The sequence below is a fragment of the Crocodylus porosus genome, unplaced genomic scaffold, assembly GCF_001723895.1.
Source record: "Crocodylus porosus isolate Cpor-Errol unplaced genomic scaffold, CroPor_comp1, whole genome shotgun sequence".
Classification (NCBI taxonomy): domain Eukaryota; kingdom Metazoa; phylum Chordata; order Crocodylia; family Crocodylidae; genus Crocodylus; species Crocodylus porosus.
Window position 1 is genome coordinate 28,808,377 of NW_017728916.1, and position 27,916 is coordinate 28,836,292.

The following is a 27,916-nucleotide window of genomic DNA, read 5'->3' on the forward strand; positions in this document are numbered from 1 at the left end:
ACAACACAAATTGAGGGAAGCCTGTAAACTGAAGGAAAACCTGTGCTATTCTGGCCTTCTTCTACAGCCACCTCAGCTAACAATGGAGACAAAGATCATGAAAATGCTCACACCAAGGTAGCGCATGACTGCAAGGAGCTGTAATGCCATCAGTCCACCAGTCATACTGGGCCTGTCTTTTAGGACTGGGGTGCACTGTGATGCCTTCAATCAATCCATAAGACTACTGGGCGAACAGAATCTTCGACATAACTTGCTGCTTTCAGAGCTAAGATTTACTTATCGACAAATTATTTTTTCTTGATCCACTACAACTGAACCCTATCTTCTCAACTTCCAAGCATAAAGACTCTAACCCATCTTTACTTTTTTACTCTACTTTCAAAATAGTGCCCGCAGGGAGAGCTCGTCAGAGAACTGACTCCTAACACCCAGCCAAGCTGAGAAGTCAAACTATAAACTCTGGTTAATAAACATTATCTAAAGCTAGCCACCCCCATACAGGATTGCTTATTTATGTTTTATACAAAAGTGGAAATAAATGTTTACAGCAAAGCTGGATCCTAATATAAGTAAATAACAACACTTCTTTATCTTCCTGTAGGAATGCTCTACATCATTTAGAGAAAAGATCAAGATATCTCCTCTAATGTGGAATTTAATACAATATTGGTGACATTTTGGGTAAGGTCTCACTTAAGAAAAGACAAACTTACTGATGGATAAGTAAATATGATGTTCAGCAAATCAAATATTTGGGAGGCACTCAACATAGAAACCAGATTCTACAAATGGGAAGAAAACTTAAAGCACCTGTTTATAAGTCGGAGAACAACATAAATAGACTGAAGACCAGGTAGTTATTACACAAAATTGCATGAATGGCACATTTTGCTGCTCTGCACAGGAAATGGCTACATGCTTGAGTGAGCATTTACTGAAGGAGAGTAATCTTTCATGAACAATTTGTAGGCCTGAGAAGCTACTGAATTAGTCCATTTGAAAAACGTAGATGTTGATGCCTTGTACCCCTTCTTAGATTTCTCAAACAATCCAGAAACAGTCTTGGATCTTCTTCAAGAATTAATCTGTATAAACACATACTAGATGGCCTGACCTCATCTGAAGTATACACGATTCTCCTACTTGGGAAAGGACACACAAGGAAAGAAAATAAACAGAACGATGCAAGTGATCAGTAGTGAAGGACAGAAAATTCTAGTGGGACCTGAGAATCAACTTATCCAGGGAAAAACTTCACTTTAAAGAGGTCCTCCAACTTCTAACAGGGAGTTTATTTGGGGGGGTTGTTTTGTTTTGTTTACCAAAGAAGTTTTGGAGATTTCTTGAAGTATATCTCATTCTTCCAGTTTCTTGACAGGGTCTCTTGACCCTGATGAAGGACTACCAGAAGAACTATCAAATATGATGCTGTCAAAAACAACTAAAAAGGAAACTGCACCAAGCCTCTCAACACCAAGGCTTAAAGCTAAAAAGAATCCCAGTACATCCCTTGCTGGGATAGCATTTCTTTTCCTTTCAGGACTGCCATGAATATCAGTTACTCTGAATCTTAAGGAAAGCTCAAACCTGTAGATATTTTTTGAGCAGAAAAACCATGAGGTCTCCTGAAAAGTTATGCTCCAGAAGGTAAAATCTCTGGATCTCCAGGGCTGGGAAGTTTAAGGATTCTAGAAAAATAGCTTCTCTTACTCCAGAAAGTTCAAGGATGCTGAACTGACAGGTTTAAGAATCCAAGAGAATATGCATTCCTGACCCCTCACTTCTATTAACTGCTTAAAGACCCAAAGATATAGTTTTCATTCGCATGTTTCAAATTGGCACCTGCTTAGTCTGTTGACCTGCAGATTGTTTGTTAGCTCAAATATAGGTTATTTTAAGTATTATATGCCATATGCTGTGAGCAACTCAAAGCAGACAGGGCTTAATAAGGGTTTGATAAAAATCCTTATTATTGTAGTGTTTATTTACAATACACAACTTCCTGTTCCAGTTTCATTCAGTAAGTTTAATCTGTGCTTCTTTATTTCAGTACAAGAGTATAGGTATTTCACAGAGGCTCTTCTCTTGATTTCACACTAATAGCAACCAATCCAAAATGAAACGTAAGGGTACAGAGAACAATTTTCTTATCTGCATGTACAGTCAAAGAACTTACTCCATCAAGCTGCCTGAGACAACCACTTAAGTTGAATTAAATGAGGCCTATCTTAGCTCCTTCAGTGTTACAGAAGATCAACTGGTTCCCAACTTTGGCAAGTGCAGTGACTGACTGGATGTTTTGTGACATACAGAGATTATAAGTATTATGGAAAAGCTACTACATCCAGTCAGTGTCACACAATGTAAATGGAGACTCTGGAGGGCAAGGACTTGAAGTGGTCTTAGAATAAATAGAAATTTTAAGTTCTTTGGACTAGAATCAAGAGAATCCCATATAGACAGACCAGATCCTAAGGCATCCTTCTAAAAATGGCTGATGAAACCTCTAAGGAAGATCTAAGGAACCTGAACAGTCAGAAAGATCAGAATTCAAAGATACCTCTTGTAGGGCTGGTCTATCAACAAGTCACCTAAGAACTTCTGATCATAGACTGGCTATAAGAAATGCCATGGGCTTATGAAAAACAAGTAACAAAAGACAAAGTCAAAAGGCACTGCCTCAAATTATAAATGCAGCAAAGAGCAAGTAGCACTGATGACACAGGCAAATGAACATATAAGGATGGATTTCTTTTTAGGAAAACGAGAAGTTGAATTCTGCCAGAAAGGCCTAGAATCCATACACAAATGGGTGTTGAACCCACCACTCATCTTGGGCAGAACCAGTACTGTACAAGATTTATTTTGTTCCCTTTCTAGCAGGCCTACCACAACAGATAAATATCCAGGAAGAGAGTTTTGTTTCTAGTTAAATAAGATTTGCAGTGTTGTCTTTTAGTGTTTACTGATTGAAAGGAGAGAGAGAAACCTAAATCTCTCTGATCAATCTGGAAAACCATTTGCTGGTAATGTATTTTCTTTTTATTTGTTTTGGAAAGCTTGCAAGCTTTGGAAGAAAGTTCTGCTTTAAGGGGGGAAATCTAGAGAACCCACATATGTGCCTTTTTCATTTGACTTTCTTTTTCTTTCCCTTTTTCCCCTCCACCCTCTTTTTATTTTGGTCACCATACACTGACATGTCATGGTGGTCTCCCTGAACTTAAATCACTGGCACCCCCGGTAGCACACCATGGAACCTACCAAGCTATTTAGCTTCACAGTGGTACAAATAACTGCTTCCATGGCAGCTTTTTTCCTGCTGCCCTGATCTTTAACCTACTCTTGAAGAAAGAAAGGGATGATACAGAACAAGGAGAAGAAAAGGATCACAGTTGGGCATCACATACATACGTGCCTGAAGATTAAGAGAGAAGAGGCCTAGGGGAACTTTTCTATCTTTGCACAGAGGCAAGGCACTGGGAGTTCAAAGTGAGACAGTACCCTGAACAGTTCCATCAGCTAGCAGTACAATGTAGGCTAGAGAGGGGGAGTGGGAGAGAGGGAGAGAAAGGAATCTTGGAAAGTGAAGAGGGCAAATATAATCAAAACAGATCACAGAGCACCCACAGGTGAGACTGGGGTGGAGATGGGCCAAAGGAATTATAACCCAGTCTGTGCAAAGAGCCACAGAAATCAGAGAAAAGGGCCACAACTAGTACATCTTTTCAGCAGCTAGTTCAGGATCAGCTTGTCCTTAAAACACCCCAAGAGACTATTCCAGCCAGACTACCAGTCCCATACTGGGGTAAAACTTTCAGTCTGAGAAATCACAGACATTATTCCACCCATGTTTTTCTTTGCTTAATTTAATCCTTTTTATATCCCCTTGAACCCTATCTCCCTGCTGTTCCTCCCCTTCCAATACGTATAAACAGACTCCCTGACTTCTAAAAACTCACCCAAGAAAACAGTACTTCTGGTTAAACTCTGCATGCCCAAGGGGAAAGGTATGCCAGGAGGACAGCAGGCAGCACCTGAGACCCAGAGAGGGGTAGGGGGTAGCAGCTGACAGCCAAGACCTGCAGGACAGCAGCCAAGACCCACATGGAGAGCTATTTTTCCTTTTATATATTAGGTTTCAATCACTAAAAAAACCACAGAAAACTTTCTTCTAAAAAGTTGGACCCAGTCCATCCTCCACATGCAGGGAACGTCAGCATAATGGCTCACTGCCAGGCTGGTGGCAGAGGATTATGGTACATATCCTCCAGCTAAGCCCAAAGACAAAGAGTAGCTTGCAGAACACTACAGTTGCTTCTTCCATCTCCTATTCATTGGGCTTGCTGAGGCTGTACCAGCAAGCCCTGTCCAGGCACTGTTCCACTATGTCCCTTCAAATAACTCGGAATGGACCGACCAGCCATCCCTTTGCTGTCAGAAGGTCACCCAGTATCTAGGCAAGTCAGAAGAAAGATTCTGAGGACTCTAGGGGCATCAAGCTCTTCCTGTGAAAAGCACAGACACATCTCAATAAATTTAGCTTCATCACCATATCTGCAGTATAGAATGATTGTCAGCATCAGAGCCTTCACAAATTAGCTCTAACTTCTGCAAGAGTCTCTAATGTGGGAGTTCAGAGGGTATCCCAAAGAAAGACAGACTAGGTTTACAACAGTGACACATGCTCCTAGGGGGTTCACAGCTCACTTCTCCTCCATTGAAGGTAGTAGATCATGTATTACTATTTTGTATTTATAACTAGAGATAAAAGTCTGATGTCATTTATTCAGCCACTGACAAAAAACAGTGTATGCTAAGTCTTCAAAGTGAAACTCCATCAGTCACCTTTACTCAACTGGGCAGTTAGTGTTCCTTCCAAAACCCTCAACAAGTACCTCTGTCATGGCAAAGTCAAAGATTTATTTAGATTACAGCAAATTAGGAAAATGAGATTTATTTTTTTAAGTGAATTTGTTGCTAGTGTAAGGTATCAAATAATACAGGAAACTGACAACCTGCCCTCCACAAAACTAGTTCAGCCTGGGTAGCACAATGCAAGGTATTCTGTACTAATACATCACTACAAGAGTCACAGCAGTTTACTCTCTAAAACATACCCACTCTGTTCCTGTTTCCTTCCCATGAGGTTGTTTATTACTGAGCCATTGGCATATACCCAGTAGAAACCAATCTCAAAACACTATCTCATTTCACAAAGTACACCAAACAACCATTGGATGTTAATATGTGCTTAAAACCATCCTAGGCTGGATGTGAACCAGTGACCTAGAGGTGAAAAGCTTCATATCCCATTATCAGTCTCCAGAGTCATCCGAGCCCCCCAAATCAGTTGATTCCTAAGAGAAAGAGTCAGTTTTTAAAGGGCACAGGTAAGTTAAAAAAGCTTTACAAATCACTTGACATATATGCCCACTATACACTGTAATTTCAGCAAAAGCAGCCTTTATACTAGCGAGAAATAGAACAGAACAGTAGATGAGTGATAGATGGATGAACATTAATTCTCCATCATGCTTCCTTCTTTAATGGATTGAAGTACAAACATAATTATGGGCATCACCTACTTTAACTGCCATAATTTGCCCACTTGGTTTGTGGACCATTTTGTTGACAGAACCATAAGCGCCTCGTCCAATTTCTCCAAGGTCTTTCAAGTCCTCTGCAGTAAAATCCCAATGTTGTTCAGGGGAAATCTTCAATTTTCCTGATGATTCAATGCTGTGTGTTCTCAGTCTCTCTCTGTTAAAAATATTGGGAAGCAATTTTTCCACATTTTAAATAGTTTGTAACTTTCTCTTTTCAGCAGCACTTGATTAAACATTAGAAGAGAGGGGTTCATATAGACTACAGCAACAATGATTCCAAGGTGGACTCTGGTTAGGAGTGCAAGATTGAGGGAGAATATTAAATTGAAAATTAAATACATTAGCTCACAGCTTCACATTACTTTAAGTTTTCTCAGCTGCGGTATAAGGCTCAACATATCTCTTATATTAGAGTCATTCTAATCACTCTCCTACACAGTTACTTTCTACTTTTGCACAAAAATGCAACAGGCTCATAGATGGACTCAGAATAGCATGCAGAATCAACAGTTTGAAGAGTACTTCCTAGTCCCATATATACAAAGCTACATGTGCCATTTCCACTTCTCTGCAGTGAATGCAGCATTACACTTTATAGTGACTGACTGTATTACTTGTACTGGCCATGACACACAGGGATTTTAGCAGGAGTTTTATGGAGACCATATTGATCTTAATGAAAATTTGCAATTTATTTCAAATATGGCATAAATGTCTTCCTTCAGTTGAAAAAAATGCATAAAGAGCCATTCATTTCTTTTACATTTATAAAATACAAATTAATCATTACTCAAGAAACTACCAGCCCACATGCTTCTTGAAAAGTGATTCCTGACAAAGTGCCTGATCCCGGAGTCCGTGGGCACAGATTGCTCCCACTAACCTCAACAGGAGCTTGTCTGTGTAAGGAGTATAGAGTGATATCTATGGTTTAGAGTGGAAAAGTAACAGATTTCCACAGTTATTTTAAGGTGCTTCCTATTACTTATTCCTACGCATTTTCAACACTTTTTTTCCTACTAAATAACAGTGCTTACCTTAAAAAATCTGTGAAAGTTTCCAGTGAATCTCATACATTAATCTGTTGATTAGCACTTGTTTTGTCATAAACTATGCTAAGGACAGGGCTCCTGATTACAGTAGCATTAATAAAAAGACAGCTCTCACTAGGTACATCTACACATGCAATTAAGGCAAAGCAATAAACTCCGGAGCACTCTGAGCCAGAGTATGCTGCTCCTAGGCACAGCGTATACACAAGCGCCTGGGACCGCAGCACTTTCAACCAGGGCAGAACAGGCCCAGGCGGGCAGCAGGCAAGGGGTAGGTTAGCCCTAGGCTCCAGGTGGCAGCTTCGGGGCTGGCTGGGGCATGAGAGTGCCAAAAGCATGGAGCCGTGTGGCTAGGTGGCAGGCAGCCCCCATACTTTAGCACACTTGTGCCCCACCCATACTGTCACCATCCAGATGTGAATTTCATCACACTTAGTTATTCTGCCATAAAATAGTACTGCCCCTGACAGGACTATCTTACAGCAGAATTAATTAATTTACTGCACCCTAATATTGATGCACATGTAGATAGAACTGCTTTACTGCAGAGCTAATTAGTCAGCTCCACACTAAAACACACATGTAGATGCACCTATTGAGAGGCATCAATATCACGGATTTATTAAACCATAGTTATTTGTATAAACCACATAAGCAAGGGATTTTCTGTCAAACTAATCACTAATCGTATTTGTTTCATTTGGGCATATGACAAAGTAAAAACATTTCCAGCATTTGGTCAAATGAATAATAACAAGGACTAGACATCTGATCAGACGTTTAAAAAGTCTTGTTACCAGCCAAAGGAGCCAATATATTACACTTTATTCCAGTTTATGCTGATAAATACAAGGGAATGCCATCAGCAGCAAATGGCACCTTGTTTGATGTTATAATGGGCCTAATCCTGAACTCTTTTAGGTTTCACTGAGATTTTAGACTTTTAAGGGCAGAGGTATCCTCTATTAGGCACACAAAAGCCTGCAAGAAGCAAAAGTGTTCTTCATTATTCAGCATTCCTCAATTCCTGTGTGTTTAATCCCACAACTAAAATAACTGCATTAATTTAGTTTTGGATAGAATTAAATTAACCATAAGCAAGGAATGAAATCAAGGAAATAGAAGAAAAGAGGCTTTAAAAAAAAAAAAAAAAAAAAGAGCAACTAAAACTAAGAATAGAATAGAAAGTCCTCTGACTTTACCCACTGCCTTTACTGAATATAAAAGGCAGTCCACCTAGACAGCAGAGTGACAATAATTAGTTCCTGCCTTGCTGGTTTCACATTTTTACTTGTCAGTAATCAGAAAATAGTTCCATTTTTTCTGGAAGAAGCTAGTAGGGGTGAACCACTGCTCAGAAAGGGCATTAAAACATAGCATCTCCTGAATACTCTTCTTAGTCAGAGTAACAAAAAGAGAGGTTGATAAATAGCCATCCAGGGCAATGAAGAGAAAACCTGTTGATGGAAACTCATGCTGGACTAGATGACCTCATAAGGTCCATTTGAGACCTACTTTCCTAGGATCTTATATTGTCACTGCAGCATGGGGCAGTAGAGCTGGTCAGAAACATCCCTTGGAAATGTGTCAGTTTCACCAAATTTTGTTTCAAGGGGAGGGAAGAAAGAAGGCATTTGAATGAGGCTGAAGAATTCATCACCAACATTTTCTGAACAGAACGTTTTGATTTTTCATTTCAAAAGGCCTTTTCATGTTGATTTCTTTTATATCATAAAAGTACTAAACATGCAGAAACAGAACAATTCCACCAACCCAAAATGATTCTTTTAAAATGCTGTTGCATAGGAAATTTGAGGGGGGTGGTTCCATTCCAAAACATAAAATATATATAAAACTCACAGATTTTCCTGTGAAAAAGAAAATCCTTTTCTTTTCTAGACCTTATCTGAAAGTTAACTTAATCTGCAGGGCAGAAGACTAAGAGAAAGGATGAAGGTACAGTCCAGTCTATGCCTGTCTCCCTACAGGTGGGAAGTCCAGTGTACTGAATCTGGTGTAAATCTGGAGCATGAATCCCAAAAGAATAGGTTCTGGTCATAAATGCTAACACTACTCCAAGTTTCGTTACATTTTTGGTTGATTTAATTTCCTTTTTCATTAAAAAATATATTCTCACTTGGCATCAGAGCTTCAGTCACCTTTCCAAATGTCCACATGAAATGGTCATTTGGCCAAAAATGTTTCATAAGGATTATTTTAATTTAGGCAAAGTGATAGAAGACAATGTTGAAGTTTTCCTGTGACACACGCAGAGTGATTTATGTAAGTTTTTGTATCTGAATTTCTTAAAGAGAAGGATAATGTAGGACTTTCCTACATTAGGGATTTCTACATTGGTGAATCTGCACAAGAGTGCAAATCTCAAGCATCAGTGCTCTGCACTGGTGTAAAACTAAGTTCAGTCATACCAGTGTAAATCCCATCAACACCATGCACTTATGGGTTGGTTTGCAATGATGTAACTACACCAGTGAAAAAACCCTAACACAAACAAGCCCAAATTAGACTGAACATACTTAAATGTTGCCTTAAGGAATTAGATTGCTGAACAGTAAAAGAGCAACTCTGGAGTACGATACTCAGATAAAGTGAGAAATAGTTAATGCCCAGTTCCTGTGTCCTTGCTCCTGTGTGCAGATCAGATTTCAATCATTTCCAATTATTACTAAATTAGTCTTCTCTTACCCTGGTTCCCTTTTGTTTTCTGATTATGCAAATCAAAGTTATCTAAGGCTAAGAATGTAGGTACAAAGCCATTTCATCTGCAGGACATATATATTTTAGAACAACAAGAGGCATCCAAGGAATAACCCAAAACCACTTGGTGGAGGAAGCTTAAGGTTTAATAGCATACATGAACAGCAAAATAACTTTTAATATATATACAGGTGGAGCTTGATTAATATTCTCATTCTCAAACAACTTAAAGATGGAATTTTCAAAGGGCCCTCAGGATTTTGGTGTCCAACTTCCATTGACCTCTCTGGGATTTGAACTCTTAATTTCCTTCAGTATCCTTGAAAATCCCAGGTGAGAATGTTGAACCAAAAATTATTAGAGATGTCTAAATCCCATGTGGCTTGGACAGATGATGAGGCTGATACTTTATGTAACCACTATTATATCTGGAAAACACGAACATATGGGTCATATAACAGCAGTTGCTTATCATGGCAGCTATACTGCAGGGAGTAGGAACATCAAGTAAGATAATTATTCTGTTTTTCTAAAGAAAGAAAAATGGTTGCATATCCAGGTTGGCAGCAGACCCACAGAATACTGAAATCAGGTACAACTAGGCCAAGGAAAATGCCACCCAAATTCAGGATGTGAAGCTGCTAATAAGTTTGGCAAGCCAGATTCTTACAAGGAAACTCATCGCATCTACATAGCGCACAAGATTTCAAAACCCTAACCACGAAGATATTTGGGTTTTAGATATGATAATTGTTGCTTTATTATTCATTGTTATATTTTTTTTCTTTAATCCCTACTATTAGCATCCTGTCTATAGGGATATTAATGCTTTAAAAACTTTTTGCACATGAAAAAGGTCCTATAGGGGCAAACAGAAAGATGGTAGAAAATTTCAAGCAAAACTTAGCCATTAGGAATAAGACCCTATGTAACAGATCAAGACCAGAAGAAAAAATGGCTAAGCAAACTGTCTGCACCTTCAGTGATTTACTTTGTGTCCTTTAGCTAAGTGGTGCTTGAGAATTTCAGAGGAAAAGGGACTCAGCACTACAGTGGGTATATAAAACACAGATTGTGCATTGTTTGAGAAGCCAACATACAAACTGTTCTTTACAAACTGGACTAATCTAAGATCTATGAGGAAGTCGCTCTTTAAGGCTTCCACTTGCAACGATATTACTAAAAATATACTCCAAATTTACTTGTTCCAAACCTTGGTAAAAAGTTACTGTACAAAACAGCATATGAAAAGCCATTTTGTGATGAACATGCTGATAAGGCAAAACAATGACAAAGGTAAATTCATAGGAAAAAAAGGCTTTCATGCTAAGATCTCTGGCTTTATAAGGACTTTCGTATTGTTTACCGTTCCAAAATAAAATGAGGTTTATGATTTGGCTAACAAATCTAGTTCATTTATTTGAACAGTGCAAAATTTCTTCAGGCTTTTTGCTGAATTGTGGTCTTTATAAAATAATCTGTATAAGGGGGAGCTAGCCAACATTAATAAAACAGTAACCTTATTTTACATTTCACAGAAGAGGGGTAGACTTTTTAGCAGCAAAGCTACAATAATTTCTAGTGGGTTTAAAGTATCAGCTCCCTGATGACATTTTGACAGAATCCCAAGAAAAATTTCTCCAAGCTAACAAAATTATAGGAATTTCTGTTCCAGGTATAATACCTCTTATTTGCTATTTGTACATCTTACTGACATTTATTCTCATCATCTGTTTTTAATACATTCAGCATCCCTCAACCAGTAAATCTCAAAAACAAAAACCCATTCCTTTCTTCATCAAGAAATGACAGAAGCTCCATTTAGGCTCATTTTGGCTTTTGATAGTCTTAACAAATTTTCAAAGAGATATCCGCAATGCCCAGGTAACAGTGCAGAACGTGTCACAGGTCTCAGAGCCTGATCCAAACACTCATTCACAGCCAAGAAATGTTTCCAACCATCTTCAGCAGGGATTGGATAAAGGCTTTAGAAGTTCCAACATTTGCTTTTGGCAGACAGAATCATTCTTTATATACAAAAGGATTATTATAAAGAGGAAGGTGATCAATTGTTTTTTGTGTCCACAGAGGACAGAACAAGAAGTAATAGCCTTAGACTGGAACAAGGAAGATTTAAATTAAGTATTAGCAAGAACGTCTAATTATGAAAGTTGTTAAGCACTGGAGCATATTACCTAGAGCAGTGGTTCCTCCTTAGAGTTGAGGCACCTCTCAGAAAATGTCAGCAGTTAGTTTTCTTTTTTTGACTATGCAAAAAAAATAATAGAACAATTCTTCTGTTGCAAAGAACTTAGAAAGACTACAACAGGTCAAAATGTTTCTAACGCTATAACTTCCTATTTGAAATCTCTGAGTTTATCTTGTGAATCATGTGTGCAGACTTAACAGTGCTAACATTGCATGGAACTTGACAAAGGATCTTACGGCACCGCAGGGTGCTGCAGCACCCTGGGTGAGAATCACTGACCTAGAGATATGACATCTTCTTCATTAGATGCTTTCAAGAGCCAATTAGAGAATCATTTGGCTGGGGCAGTTTAAGCAGGAAAAGCCTGCCTTGGGAAGGGGGCTGTGCTACATGACATTCTTGGGTCCCTTCCAGTCCTACTTTTCTACTCCATGAATGAATGCTCCAATTCTACAATTTTGCCCTCAAATTTATGCCAGGGTAATTTAGATTCAGACCAACTCCATCCAAAATAATGGAGTCCTTCTGATCTGTTACTCTGGCCCCAGGCATAAATCCCTAGACCACCACACTCATCTTTGTTTGAAGGGGACCATGCAGCTAGACCCATTCACCCAACTTATCAAGGATAGATATTTTAGGCTTTTGTTTTGATTCAAAATTTATGGAGTAATATCAAAATCTTTGAGTTAGTAAATTTAAGAGCCCTTCTAAAAAGGCAGACTGTTTTCTGAAAAACATACTTCTTCAGCCAGTGCCAGATATCAGTGAGAGAACAGGAAACAGTGACATGAGCACATCATTAAGAATAAACATCAGAATATATTTTAAATAATTTTTAAAACCAGTATTGAAATGTGGTATCATTATTACTATACAGAAATAACTCATGGAATGACTGCATCACTGAGAAAAATTCTATTAGTTCATAGATGCCATTTTTGCTGATATGGAAATATTTGACAATGGCTAACAGACAGTTAAGCTTACTGTAGCCTGCTGGAAAGTTTCTGGATGAGGTCCGCTTCTCTCTTGAAAGTGAACGGGACAATGTGATTACTACTCAGTGTTGCTTGTGTATCACTTCAGCCAGGAAAGAGTTGTGAAAATGACAGGAAAACATGGTGCTGTTATCATATGACACAATAATGTATAACACAATACTCATCTAGACATACTGTCTGTGGAGTGGCTAGCATAAGAAATTAGTTCACTTTATTTTTAAGCCTATCTAGTACACCCCCCTTAAAAGGGAGCAATGTGGTAGAGTTACTCTTAATGCATCATCTTATGCGCATTTTGTTTTCTTAGAGCAGTGGACATTTTATTTTCAATTGTTATATTATTATAAATACCAATCATTGAAATCAAATCTAGTAACCAAAATAACTACATTAACACCACCTTGCAGCCTCATGGCAGAGATTTACCATATGATCATCATCATTTACTTTCCTCTTGTGCTTTGAAAAAGGAGAATTTCTTACCTGAAAAACTATTGGCTTGGATCCACCCAGCTAGAACTGGTAGTCATTCCAATTTAGACCTGTTGTGAAGGTAGGTCAGCCCATCCCCTACTGAATAATGCTGTAAATCCTGAGAGCACTACATTCTTTTCTTTTATTTTCAGACCTCCGTGGCTAACAGAGGAACCAAAGATTGGCTACTAATCCATATAGTGTGACTTGTTCAGAAATAAAAATAAGGGTCTGAATATACATTTCTCAAATACATTTCTGGTGAGAAACTTTTCTTTTCTATGGCTAGGTTCCATTATTTAAGAATGGATGGGCTCTGGCTGGTAGAACCCCTTTTAAAGCATTTTGGGAAGATAGAAAATGATCTTTCAAATAGTTCTGCTTACGAGCATAGCAACCATGAAAAATGATGTTGAGAAACAGATGCATGACTGCACAACTCATTCTTTGCAAACAACTCGAAAACTAGAACTCCTTCTGCTAAACATCATTAAATTCCTGTCATATACAATTTCTCTATTATGATTGTTCTTAAAGCCATTTTGCTAATGTAAACTTTGCACTTTGTTAATATTGTTAAGAGAAACAATTACCAGACACAGAGTTAAATGCTGGGAAACTTAAAAGCGTTTCTGACTTCTAGATTGTTTTGGAGAGCATGGGAAAGACAGTGTGGGACAAATTCTGGTACTGACGTGGTTAATTCTGAAATGCACTGCAACTTTAAAGGGACACCTAATCATGAAAGGAACACCTTTGTGTCTATTTCAGGCAAGGATGCATCCGGAATACAGGAATCATCCCACTAGAGCAGTAATTCTCAACCAGGGTGTTATGCTATGACAGTCTTTGAAGGGTGCTGCAGGAAGAGAGGAGATAGGCAAGATAAGTTTGAGGAGATGACTGCAGACTCTTCCCTTCCAGCTGCTTGTCCTCCCACAACTCACTTCAGTGTAGGTTCTTCCCTGCCAGCTGTTCTTCAACCTTCCCCCAACCCCTCTGTAAGGAAATATGTACTATAACAAATACATTAGTTTTTGAAATGGGGTAACAATTCACAAAATTTATGCAGGGGTGCTTCAAATCTATAAAGGATGGGAACCACTATTATCATCAGCAGTCCCTCAGTACAAGAATGACAGACTTCCAATAGACAGAGAAGCCACTAGTGAGTCCTTAGGTGACTGAGGAAGCCGATCTGTGATCCAAATGTTTGACCGCCAACATAGCAAATAGTTCTGGGAGGAAGGACTAGACCCTGGTGATACTGGGTCACAGCTCTTTTCCTTTATCTCTGTCACCTATCTACTTTCACTGTGAGACAGGCTTGCTAGAAATGACCATTCAGAGTGCCACTGGGGATGATTCAGTGCTCAAGTCTCTCAGGTATCGATGTTAATGTTGCATTTCTTCATATTAGTCTTCAAAGTGACCTGGAATCTCTTTTGCCTGCTTCTAGAGCAGTGACCATCAGTGAGTTGGGGGTACAGGACTTGCTTGGGATTTGATTGTCAGGCATCCTTATGTCCAATGAAGATTGTGCTATCTTCAGTCCTTCTAGTTGATATGGAGGATTTTCCAAACACATCAGTGATGGTAACATCCCAAAGCTTTCAGGTGTTTCTGATATATTGTCCAGGTTTCATACCCATACACCAGAGTAGGAATGACAACAGCTTCATAGACAATAAGCTTGGTTTGGCTTCTGATGTCATGATCGAAGACATGATTTTGGAGATGTCCAAATGCAGCACTGGCAGATTTTATCCAGTGTTGAATATTGTCATCTAGGTTTACTTTTTGGGACTGGTGCCTATCCAGGTAGCGGAAATGCTCAACATTCTCCTAAGACTGAGCTCTAATTGTAACACAAGGAGGAACAGCTAGATAGCTTGGGCTAGAAAGCTGATAGAAAGTCCAAGCATTTCATACACTTCATGGAAACAGCAAAGAGTGACCTAAAACTCTTCAAATGAGTGGGCACATGTGACAACTGTCAGCATAATGAAGATCAGTTATGCAGGTCTTGGTTATCTTGGATTTGGAATGCAACGGATGTTAAAGCGATTCCTGTCTGCGCAATACTAGATGCTGACTCCAGATGGAAGTCTGTCAGCAACATGATGCAGATTAGCTACTGTACAGATGGAAAAGAGTGCTGGTGCAACCACACACCTTTGCTTGACTTGAGTTGTAATAGTGAAAGGGTATGTTTCTAAGCCATTGCTTAAGATGGTTGCCAGGCAATTGCTCCCAGGAAGAAGTGTGGTAATGGTAACAAATTTTGGCAAGTATCTAAATCTTAACAGGATCTTCCAGAGGGCTTCTAGGTTGATTGAAGCAAAGGCCTTAGGCCAATAAAAGCCATGTCAAAGATCTTGGTTTTGGTCCTGGCATTTCTCCTGCAGCTGCCTAGCAATTCTTTTGTACCTCTGAGTGATCTAAAACCAAATTGGGATGTGGGTAGAATCTCATTAAGGAAAGTGAGTTTATTAAAGAGATTGCAGGCAAAGATCTTCCTAGCTATGAACAGGAGTACCATAATATAGTAATTGCTGCAAAAGAATTCTCTTTTTTTGAATATGGTACTGATTCTGGCCTCTGCCAAGTCACAGAAAATCTGTTCATGCTTCCAAATTTTCATAACAGTGAGACGTAGTTTAAAAGAGAGATTTTTCCTACCCTGCTTATAAATTTCAGCTAATATTCCTTCAGGCTCACATGCTTTGTTGTTCTTCATCTGTTTAATAGTTTTTAAGGCCTCTTGGTTCTGTAAGGTAGTCCTTAATAGGGTGTTGTAATATGTTTTCCACGGTATTGTCTTTGGCATTGAAATCTTGATCCAGAACCTCTTGCAAGTGCTCCTTCCACTGTGGGTTGATGGTGAAGTGTTGTTCCATCTGCTGAGAGCAAATTCAGGCCTGGATCGTGAAACTCTACATTAAGTAGATCAGCAGATGACCTCTACCTGACCCACCCTCTGCAGAGTGATGCCAGCTACCTGCAAAGGCCCTGAATAGAGTGCCGTGTGCACACCTGCGTGCTGAGTGCAGAGCCTTGTAAGCGGAGTGCACTACCTGTATAAAATCTCATTTTGACTGAGGGCTCCGTGTGTGTGACTGGGCGCGCTTGAGCTTGGTGTGTGAGGGTGTGTATGTGAGTGTGAGGACAGAAAGAAGTGACAGGAAGGATACGACAGATTGGGTGACGTGAGTGATTGGTGAAAGGCGGACTACGAGCGGGACCACAGCATGGAGCTGAGATTCCTCTCATCGCCGGGGTTCATCCATCACTGAGGCTGCCTTGAGTCAAGAAGGAGTCGGCTCACTGACAACTGCCCGTCCGTTGCATGACAGTGCTACAGTAGCGGCTCCTCTGATTCAGGTGTAAGTATCGCTCCTCCTAGGTGGGACTGGATCCAGGCTATCACCGTCCTGAAACCCTGAAAGCGACCAGTAACCCACTCAGAAGTAGGTAGGCTTTGGGTACTGGGTCAAAGGGGAGACAGAGCCGAACGCCGGCGGAGCCTTCAATAAATCAATCTTTCTTTGAATCTCTGCTCTTTGACAAAGTTAGGATTTACAAAATTTTCACTGTGTGTGTTTATACTTTGTAGTTAACTTTACTGTTGGTTCCAAAGTGTGTTAATTAATAAACCGTTTTATTCGTGTACCTTAAGCAGTTCTCTTAGTGATTATTAATTTAAACCAGTGGTAGATACGGACAGGGTGAAGACCCAACATACCTTTCTGGGGAGAGATCCAAGAGGAAGGAGCTGTTTGGGCCTGCTTTATAATTTGATTTAAAAGAGTGATTCTCCCCCACCCCGCAACATATCCTTGGATCTCAGAGGGATGGCTCACTGTGTGCTTGGCCCACAGATAACTTTGGTTGTGCTGAAGAAACCATGGAGGCAGTGGCTGTTGACAGCCTTTTGAATTCTTTTGCTTTGTCCTTCTTCTTTTGCTCTCTAATTTTCTTTCGGGTCTCAGCTTAAATGTGGTAATAAGTGTGTAGCTTCTTTTTGGAGCAGATGTCATTCTGCCAAGGTCTAAAGACTCTCTTTTTTCTGTCAGTGAAAGCTTGTATTTCCCTATTGTTTGCCTCAAACCATTTCTGATGTTTGTTTGTCGAGAAGCCTAGAGATTCTTCACACACCTCACGGATACCTCTCTTGAGGCTCTCCCAGTAATCAGCAGGGATCCTGGTTTTCTCTAATTTAAAAAAATCCCCAATTTTTGGTTAAAAAAAAGTAACCCCAAATCCACATTTTTCTGTGATTTAAATGAAACAAGACTGATACATAGATAGATATAGTAGTGTTTCATTTTAATCACAGAAACATGGACTTGGGGTTATTTGTTTTTGTTTTGTTTTTTAACTGAAAATGGGGGATTTTTTTTTTTTAATCAGAGAAAACCAGGATCCCTGGTAATCAGTGGTATTGAGATGTTAGAGAGTTTCTCACCAAGACATTTCTGGAGATGACTGCTTTTAGCAGGGTCTTTCTAGCACTTGATATGGAATCTCTTCCTTGGTTGCTTTTTTGGTTTACATCATTTGGGGCAACAAAAATGAACACGATGGAACATATCAAACGATGACCTGTCCAGCAGTTATCTAGACTGGTTACAGCTCTGGTGATACAGACACTGCAGATTCTAGGCACACCCTATGACGGTCAATCAGGTGTCAGTGTTTTGAGCAGGGGTGCATCCATGATGTCTTCCATATGTTGCCTTGGAGAAATAAGCAGTTTGTGATTATTCTGAACACTTGTTCAGAAAAGTACCATTGGAATCCTTCCCCACTCCCCTCCCTCCCCCCAGCCCACACCCCTGCCTGCAACATGTCACGGAGTCTTTTTAAGCCTTCCCCAAAGGCACTGGGTTTTGACAGCAGCCAAAGCTAGGGATTTTGACCAAGGTGTGCCAATGCTCCTGCTAGGACATAAAGCCAGAGGTTCCTGGCTAGAAGGTCTTGCCCCTCTACTCAGGGTCAGATCGACCACTGTATCTGGGGTCAGGAAGGAATTGGTACAATAGTCAGACTGGTACTGACTCTGGGGTTTTTGCCTTCCTCTGTTGGGGTGGGGAGGCAAGGCATGGCCCTCTTCCTGGGATCTTTTGTGTGTATATTAACAACCTTTACAGCAGCAGAGCATTGGTCACTGTGGTCCCCCTGCTTTACCTGCGGCAGATTAGGATGTTATGATTTGTGTTGTGTCAGTCCTGACCGTAGTTTTGCTAAGAGATTAGACTGGCGTTTTCTAGGATGGACTGGATAGGAACAATCCTACCTCAGGCAGTGGGTTGGATTACATGACCTATGGAGGTCCATTCCAGCCCTACTTCTCTATGATTATATGATTTCTTACACCTTCTTTTCCAAAGCTCAGAGTCCCTATCCACTCTAGCACTAAAATCACTGAGAAGTATTCTCTTATCTTTTTTGGGGACAGAAAGCAGGACTTGGTCAAGTTAACAATATAATTTTTCTTTGTTTCTAGATACTGCATGTGGTCTGTTGGTCAGTTGAAAATGAAACATCATGAGACTATCGTTGATCCACCTGGATATTCTACCATCTGAGTAATAATCCTGGTCTTGATAGCAAAGTCAGTTCTGTGGATGTGTCTGTGTTTTTTGGCTTTTCTTTTCCAAAGAAATGCATAGCCACCACCATGCTCTGTGACTTGTCCCTCTGCTATACATCTTCTTACTAAGTGCAGCAATATGAAATCATGCAAGTTTTCTGCACATAAGTGCTGTCATTGGGTGAAGGGCAATAGGGGCAGGTGCCATACAGGTACAATGGGCATTGGAAGCAAGTGCTGTTCTTGGGCAAGTGGTAGGTCCCAGTGGTTACTGGGAGATCCTAGTCATGGACCTACATGAAGGTAATGATTATATGATAGTCATTTTGTAATTGGAATGGAGACAGATGTGCAATCTGGCAGCTGCAATCATAACTTAGCACACCTACTTAGGATCCACTCTTCTCACCCCACATGGGGAAGCAGCTAGAAAAGATGCCCTAATCATAGCCTGTCTCATTTCACCTGACTGGAAAGATGTGTCCAATGAGATCGCTCTATCTGCAGTCCAAATAAAGTAATGAAGTTTGCAACCTGGAATGTTCGCAGCCTGATGGACAACCTTAACAGTGCCCTACTGGGGTAAAAAACAGCACTGCAAAGGATATGTCTATCAAAAAACATCATGACCACAGAAGAAGCACAGCAAAATTAAATGGATTAACGAGAACATTCTGCCACAACACAAAACAGGATACACATTTTGAAAGCACCCTTCACATAACAGTCAAATAGATTCTCCCAGGACAATAGAGGTGATGATTAAATGCACCAGTGCTCTGTAACCCCCAAGTATACTGCTATTGTGAAATGACTGTGTTGCATAATCTTCATTTACATTTAGCCAAATGTCATTTGGCTAAGCAGTTAAAACAGTAGTTCACAATCTTTTTTAGATTTAAGGCACCTCTTGGAAAATGCCTGGTCATAGTTTTCATTTGTCTTTTAACTACAGGAAAATAATAGAACAATTTTTCTGTTGCAAAAAAACTCTGACCACAACAGGACAGAATGCTTTTAATACTACATATTCCTGTTTGAAATCTCTGAGTTTATAATGTCAATCATGTTTGCACACCTAACAATGTTAACACTGCATGTCACCCTGTGACAACCTTGAAAGGTTCTTTGATCACCCTGGTTGAGAATCACTAAGTTTCTTAAGGAAGGTTTTTTAGAAAAAGATTAACTCCTCCTAGAAAAATCACTTTTTCTTTCTTCATTTGTAAGGGATAGACATCCACTTAGAATGCCAGATAGAATGAATATACTCACTGGAGTACAAAGGACTCCTTTTCCTTCAGAAGGATGGCAGTTCCCCTAAACAAGGGATCCTAGCAATGGTAATTAGAAGGTATGTTTGTGATCTTCCTTATATTTGATTCTGACTGCTTGTCACAAAAAGCTAGGCACAAAAGGAAAATGAACTGTCCAGTACTATTTCCATTATTCTAGACATTTTCTGAAGGAGAGACTAGATTTCTAGGCCAAAAAAACAAAAAATCTATTCAATTCCTTAAGGGTTTGATAGCTATGTGCTGCTTTATTATGGCAGTGGAGCTTCTTTACATAGCATTTCTTGATGAATCCTGATACAATTGTAGATTGTTCTGGGTATGTGCCATCCATAGAGCCTGGACATTCTCCATATGAAGTGAAATGACATTTATGCAAAGGAGAGAAAATGCTTAATGTCAGATTGCAAGGTTGAATCAGTCTTTGAATGTGCATTTTTTCCTCCTCTTATCCATTTTCTGATGCTTAGTAAAAGTTCCAGGAAACATGACAAAGAAACAGTCTATCAGTTCTGAAGCAGGAAATCAGAGAGTTCAAAACTGTTCTCAGTAATGAGGCAAAAAAAATGCAAGCTTCTGTTCAACTAGTAAAAGAGGACTTTAATGCATAGAGAACAACACATTTGCTTCCTATTTTGAAGAAATGCAGCAGGATCCTGAATATCTAGAATATCTGTGACAAATGTTTATTGTTAAAAAAACTGTCTAAAAATGTTAAAGAGGAGTTTCATGAAGTAACATGATTCACTAGCCTTTCATCTCTGTAGCCCTGGGTTTAAGCCCATCTTAGGTCATAAATGTGCTGCCTTTGGGATCCATACTTGATCCTTCTTTGACATTTTTCCACATCACAAAGAAGTCACAGCAAAAAAGAAATGCCTGCTGTTGACCATCTCATATCAAGTAAGGCCAAGCAATGAAGGCAAAAGCAGGCCGTGACTGAGGTAAACTGTTAATGCTGTATATATAGGCTTCCAAGATGCTACTATTAACCAGTGCTATTAGTTTCAATCTTAAAAACATTATTATTGTATTTACTCAAATCCAACACTTTATTTTTAATCCATTAAACATGAGGGGGAGGGGAAGGCAACAAAAAAAATCTTGGATTTGAGCACCAGGTTCAGGCCAGGTGGCTGTTGTGGTTTTGGCTCTGACCCTGGGATGAAGTCAGAGCCACAGTTGCAACTGCTACCTGGAGTCCAGCCATGGTGTCAGTGGTCGTGGACTCAGCAACAGCGGCACAGTGTGGATCTGGGATCAGTGGTGTGGGTCAGGGATCAGGCAGCAGTCCAGGTCTCAGTCCAGGTCCAGGTCCAAGGAGGAAGAAGGGGGATAGGTGAGGGGGGAGAAGGGGAGGCAAAGGGGTAGTCACTGTAGGTTAGGGCAAAGGCTCCCAGGGCAGCAGGGAGGCTGGGAGGAAAGGGGAAGCAGTCAAGCTTCTTGCCTCCCTGCCACCACCCCACCACTACTTTCCCTGCCACAATGGGGTCAGAGGATGGGGGGCGGGGGGGAAAGGGACAACAAATTTAAGATAATGAAATTCTCTATATGAAAAAATATAACAAATTTATAATTTTCCACATATAGAATATAGTTACTGGGGGGGCGGTCATCTTATATTCAAAGTCATCTTAGATTCGGGCATGACAGCATTCACCCAATGTGTGTTTACTGCTAAAGATCGACAACTGCATAGATTCAGCCATTGTTATATACTGGGACAATGTTGAGGCCACTGGTAGCAGATTAGTTATACAGTTCTTGGTCATAAAAGACCATCACTTTTGAGACCAAATAGTCAGATCCATTTTGACTGGTTCTAATAGCATCATTAAAAAAAGCTCAAAGGCAAAAACACTTTATGCTTTCTCTACCATGTGTGAAGCAACAGGTTTTTTTTTAATGGCTCAGAATAGTTTGCCAGGAGACAAAAGGTAAAGAAAGCTGTAAACAGTTAATTTGTACTGTAATTAAATAAGTGGACTTAAATGTTATTTAAAATGCAACATAAATGGAGCTGCATTAATACATTACATATTTTTTCTCCTAATCTTTCAGTTAGGGAACTCATTAGTACAATAGCTTACAGCAGGTAAAGAATACAGAAAGGAGGGACAGCTTGAAGTTGATTGTGTCCTAAGAGAGCCGCCATTCATTCCTTCCCTTTTCATCCATGGTTCTGATCATTGCTTCCAAAGTATCCAAAACAGCACCTTATTTGTGGTTTATACAGCAAATGCAAAGAAAGGAACACACCAGATGCGCACAATTAACAAGCAGCATACAGAACCACCTGGACTTACCAGCCATTTACCAAAAGGAGATCTTTACATCCAGCCACGAAACTTATCACATAACGCTTCCACTCTTTAAGGAAAATGAAAGAAGGAAAACTTTCCAAACTTTTATGCTACAACACAATCCATGACAATGTCATCAGCCTCTCCAACTACACTGTCATCCCACTGAGGTATCTGCTTCCACTACACAACCCAATAAGATGCAGCTGTATGGAGACCCCGAGGCATTTTCCTAACACCTAAGACTAAGGGAATATATCCAGCATACAGAGCTGTACAATAATCCCGACCCCTACGCAGGAGAGAAGGACAACTCCTGGACACCACCTGAGGACTGCAGCCTGACTGGATCCGTACATAAAACGTTTCCACCCCCACACCAATTCTGAGGTTGCCAAAAAACAACACTTGTTATAACTTCAGTCCTGTGGAATGGAGAGCCACATTTGGCCTTAAAAACAACCCTGATCATAGAATGGGCTGGTTACAGGGTGCACTGTAGTCACAGACAGAACAACATAAATACAGGAGCTGGGAGACAACTTTACAGTATGGAGTTTTATAAACTCCTGACCAAAGACCCAGAGGGAAAATACCACAGGGAATTACACAACTTCTTAAAGACGTTACCTCTGGAAATCACAGAATAGGATTGATCCTTCCACCTCATAGGAATCCAGACCAGGAAACTTTTACTTATTAGTATTACTGCTAAAGATAAACAACCACACAGACTCAGACACTGTTATAAGCTGAGACAAAGCTGAAGCCACAGGTATCAGATTTTTTTCGAGTCTCAGAACAGCAGAGACTCCCAATACCTGAAGAAGGGTGGTTGCGCCTGAAAGCTTCCTAAGAACTTTTTCCAATGACTCAGTTGGCCTAATAAAAAATATCACATCTACTCAAAGAACCTTGCCTAGTTTTGACTAGGTATACGGTTCTTGGTCATAAAAGACCATCACTTTTGAGAAAAAGTTTTGCAAAACTGGCAACTCAGGATGCCCTACTGTCTCTAGCATTGGTACTATCATGGAGGGAGTTTCTAGCTGCATTGACTCTGTCCCATTCAGATAATGCCACTAGAGCTGCCATTTTTTGAAGAACACCACAATTTTCCTACATATTAGGCTCTATTGACAAGCTTCCAGCAAATACCATATTACTGTATTTACCTGAATCCAAGACAACTGTGAATTTAAGACAAATCCCCCAATAATTAGATTCTATACAGGGAAAATTAAGAATATATTCTGGTTTTCCATGTATAGGATCTGTTTATTGGAGGATCATCTTAAATTTGTCCCCCACTACTATGGCGGGGAAAGGAGGACAGGGGGCGCGGGATCAAGCTCCTGTCCCTTGCCCTCCTTGTCTGCTTCCCTATCCCCTGCTCCCTCATCCCTTTGCCTGCCCTGTTGCCATCTCCCAGCCCTCCTGCTTGCCCCCATCCTCCTGCCACCTGCCCCCCACACCTCTTGTTCCCCACCTGTGCCTGACCCCCGATGCCTTACCCCCAATACCTGTGAATGCCCTGCCCTCCCACACCTTGCTCCCTTCTATGACCTGTCCCTCTCATGCCTGCCCCCTCCCACCACTTGCATGCCTCCAGTGCTCACCTCCTGCTGTAGCTCTTCTCTGGCTCCGGGGCAGTCAGTGGTGGTGGCCCCAGCCCTGTCCAGCCAGGCAGAAGCAGCAGCAGCAGCTCCAGGCCAGTCCAGGTCGAGGCTAGAGCTGAAGCAGAAGGTAAGCAGCAGAAAAGGGCATGTGGCACAGTGTCCACTGTGCTCCCTCCAAACCGCACACACAGGTCTTCCCTGTACTCCCTGCACCCCCTTTTTGTGATCTCCCACCACTACACCCCCTCCAGCACATGAGCCCCCCTGGCCCAGGGCTGTTTTCCCCCAGCTGGTACTCAAATCTAAGAAGAGGCTTTTTTTCTCCCAGGTTATTTGGGGAATCTTGGATTTAAGTAAATATGGGAGCTACAATGGATATCAATATCCCCCGTGTGAATGGATTACAAACCATAAGTAACATTATCCCTGACAAATACAGTTTCTTTTTCCACTGCACTCTCCCACTTTGCCTTCACACACAATTTTTTCATATTTGGGGACTCCTTGTACCTACAAACGAATGGCAATGCCACAGGCACACACATGCCCCCTAACATATGAATATATTTATTATGAAAGACCTTGAAGTTCACTTCCTCCACAAGGACTCTCTCATCCCTAGTATACCCATGGTACATCAATGACATCTTCAGCATATGGACATGTGGGAAGAAATTTCTAGAGAAATTCCAGAATTTTAATAACTGCCACCCCTCCATCAAACCGACTCTTGTATAATCCACCCAGCAAATTAATTTCTTGAACACCACGCTCAAACTTTACAGTGGCTACATTATCACAATAACATATCAGAAACCAACTGACCAGTACAGCTACCACCAATCCCTCTGACTGGACTGCACTCCTTAGGGAACTGGAGCAGGGATTCCTACACTTAAATTATAATGCCAAAACTCAGATCAACAGAACCACAGCCACACCATACTCTGACAGGCTACAGTACCAACTACAAGGACAAAAGAGTCCCTTCTTGTTGTCACTTACAGCCCCCTGTCTGAACACCTTGGATACATCATTAATGCTCTCCAGTGCCTCCTGGAAAATGACAACCATTGCAAGGTAATCTTGGGGAACAAGTCTGTCCTGGCTTACAGGCATTCCCTCCCAGTCTCTCTAGTAACAGACTACCTACCTCCAATTCTTACTAAGCCACCAAGCCTTAATCAAGACCCAGATGCGGGTCTGTGTCTCTTCATCAACCCAGACTACAATATCACTGGACCAAACAACACAGATGATAACTTACGTGGTTCATTCACCTGCTCTTCTAATAATGTCATATACATCACCACCTGCTTATAATACCTGTCTGTTGTCTACATTGGACAGATAATGTGATCCCTATGTGAAAGAAAGAATAAATATCAGTTTGACACTTCCCAAAAGACATGAAGGCCTGTGGCAAAACATTTTAACTTCCCTTGAACTAACCTAACCTCAGAGAAAATGTTCTTAAACAACAAAACTTTAAAAACCAACTGGAATGTAGAACTGCAGAATGAGAAATCACCCACAGACTGAACTGTGTTAACCACAATCTCAGCAGAGACTTATCCAATTATCTGGACTAGCTTTTAACTTCTGTGCCCCTCGGTGGATTAAATTATTTCTTTATCATTTTTGATCTCTTCAGCACATCTTTGCCTGTCTCAACAGTGCCCACTCCCCTTATCCTTTTCACCCCTTTTCCTAGCCTTTGTATTTAGTACCCCTGTTCTCTACAAGTCAATTCATAGGAGCTGATGAAGTAGACTGTCACCCACAAACGCATATGTGTTTCTGAATGAGTTAAGTCTCTCAGGTGCCCTCCCCAGCCTTCTGCCCCACCAGGACAGTCAATCTAGCAGGAAAAGTAGAGGCTTTCACTTGGCGTCACTGCTTTTAATACACTGACTCTTATCTACAACAGATCTGAACTTCCATCTTACACCTGGTCTGTAAGCACCCTACAAATGGGGAAAATGTATTCAGGTGACTTTATACCATGAAGCACACTGACCCCGGGGGAGTAACAATTAATAACAAGATGAGAATCTTCTCGCATGCCTAGGGTATTTGTTTCATTTAACCAGATGTGCTAAATGTAAAAGCTAAATTGCGTCTCTTCCTGCTGTCAGGGCAGGACTACCTTTTCTAACTACAACTGCCCATTCACATCAGGTAACAGTTGCATTATTATAGTGCACTGGACACACTAGACAATGTGATTTCTGTTTGGAGTAGAACTACAGTTATGGCAGCAGAAGCAGCAAGTGACATTTACCAGAAGATAGTCCACTAGAGCAAAATGTATTCTCATGCTTAAACTTCACTGTAACAGGAAAGAACCCCTTTGGACAGGGGGCTGGACTCGATCTCCCGAGGTCCCTTCCAGCCCTAATGTCTATGAAATCTATGAAATTCAGCTCCATTCTTCAGCTCAGGAGTGGATGGTTGGGCTTTTTGCTAATCCAGAAACTGCAGGAAGCTCTGACACTTAGTGTTAGGAAGGAGGAATCTCAACATTTTTAAGCATGAGTTCTTATCAATTTAATTCTCTTGTGACTATCTGATAAATTATTATAATCACAATGAATATATTTCCCCCCTATTCTCTCCCAGTTTATTTAGTTTAAGTGAAATTTGCAAAAGATAATGGCAACAGAAACATAGTTAACAGTAGTTGCTTTTTAAAATCTCATCCTGTGTGCCTTTTGCAACACTTTGTATAAGAGCATATATACCACTGTCACATATGAACATCTCCTGTGAGATTCAGCCAGTAACAGAAGCAAAGAAGAAAACAAGAAAAAGTACTAGTACTGTTACAAAAGTAGGTATAAAATACAGGCTGATGCAGAACTTGAGTCTACTTGTACTTTGCCATAGAGTTAATGGTGTCCCTTGAAAATTTCTCTTTGACAAATTAGGAGAGTGCTTTACATCTAAAAACCTGACAACTTATAAGAGTTACAGAACTGTGATTACTTATCTAACTTGATTTGCACATTCCTTCTGCACACAAGCAAGCAGCGGCTTACAAAGCAGAGGTATATTTTTAAAAACTATTTTAAACACTCGTTTCCATTTTTGTGAAGTCTTAAATTATCTTTAAATACAAATACAAAGATGCTTCTCACATTTGATGCACTATGGATTCTTTTCCTCAGCCCTGAAATGCTGAAAGGAAAATTCCCTAATCTTCATGTGAAACAGAGTTCTCAAATCATCTTTTTCATTAGACAACACAAGTTTGTGACAGCAGCATTCCCTTAGAAAGAAAGCAGGTGCTAACATGGAATATGATAGAAGAGTTCCATGTAAACAGACATCCAAAGGAGGCAAAGCCAGTCCAACTGTTTGTTGTTTTGTGCAGCTCTGAAGTGGACAACATAAAAAAAATAATTTCACTTCTACTTTTTTCTTTTCTTTATGAATAGAATAAACTGTCAGCCTACAAACTTGCTCCATAGTCCCTTTGGAAACACTTGTTTTCTATCTGTTCTATCTCATGAGCTGTCCATCAGTGTAAAGTCGAGGCATTTAACTTTTCTACACAGAATGTTTATACAAGACACAGTTTTACACTAAGTACTTTTTAAGCTCAACCAACCTATTGCAATGCATTATGAGAATTTTCTTCACCCCACCATTCATAAACTCATTAAACAGGCAAAATCTTGAGCATGCTATTGAGAACAGATCCTGGATGAAGTAGGGATATCAATTCTCCCAAACTCGGTTCCAGAAAGAACAATAAGTAAAGTTAGCTGTGCGAGGCTAAAGTCAGGTAGAAGGTAGGGCAGAGTAGCACCTTAGAGACTAACTGGCTCAGAAAGACATAAGTTTTCGTACGCAACAATTTCCTTCACTGGATACAACAAATGGACTCCATTCATAACGTCTGATAAAGGAGATTTGCCTGCAAACGCTTGTGCCTCTCTAAATCAGTTAGTCCTTACAGCTATAGTTCTTAACCATTTTAGATTCAAGGCACCCCTTGGAAAATGCCAGCTCTCAGTTTTCACCCATTTTTT

The 27,916-nt window shown here is 40.3% G+C and overlaps 1 protein-coding gene across 1 annotated transcript in view; it reads right to left on the reverse strand.

The window, feature by feature from the left end:
* Window positions 1-27,916, reverse strand: part of MAP2K4 (mitogen-activated protein kinase kinase 4) — a 152,556-nt gene that overhangs the window by 63,576 nt on the left and 61,064 nt on the right. Inside the window, exons 4-6 of the mRNA XM_019536189.1 lie at window positions 23,880-23,994; window positions 12,579-12,619; window positions 5,589-5,763 (exon numbers count right to left, since the gene is read on the reverse strand). Coding sequence (XP_019391734.1) covers window positions 5,589-5,763; window positions 12,579-12,619; window positions 23,880-23,994 — 331 coding nt within the window. The remainder of the gene's footprint in view (window positions 1-5,588; window positions 5,764-12,578; window positions 12,620-23,879; window positions 23,995-27,916) is intronic.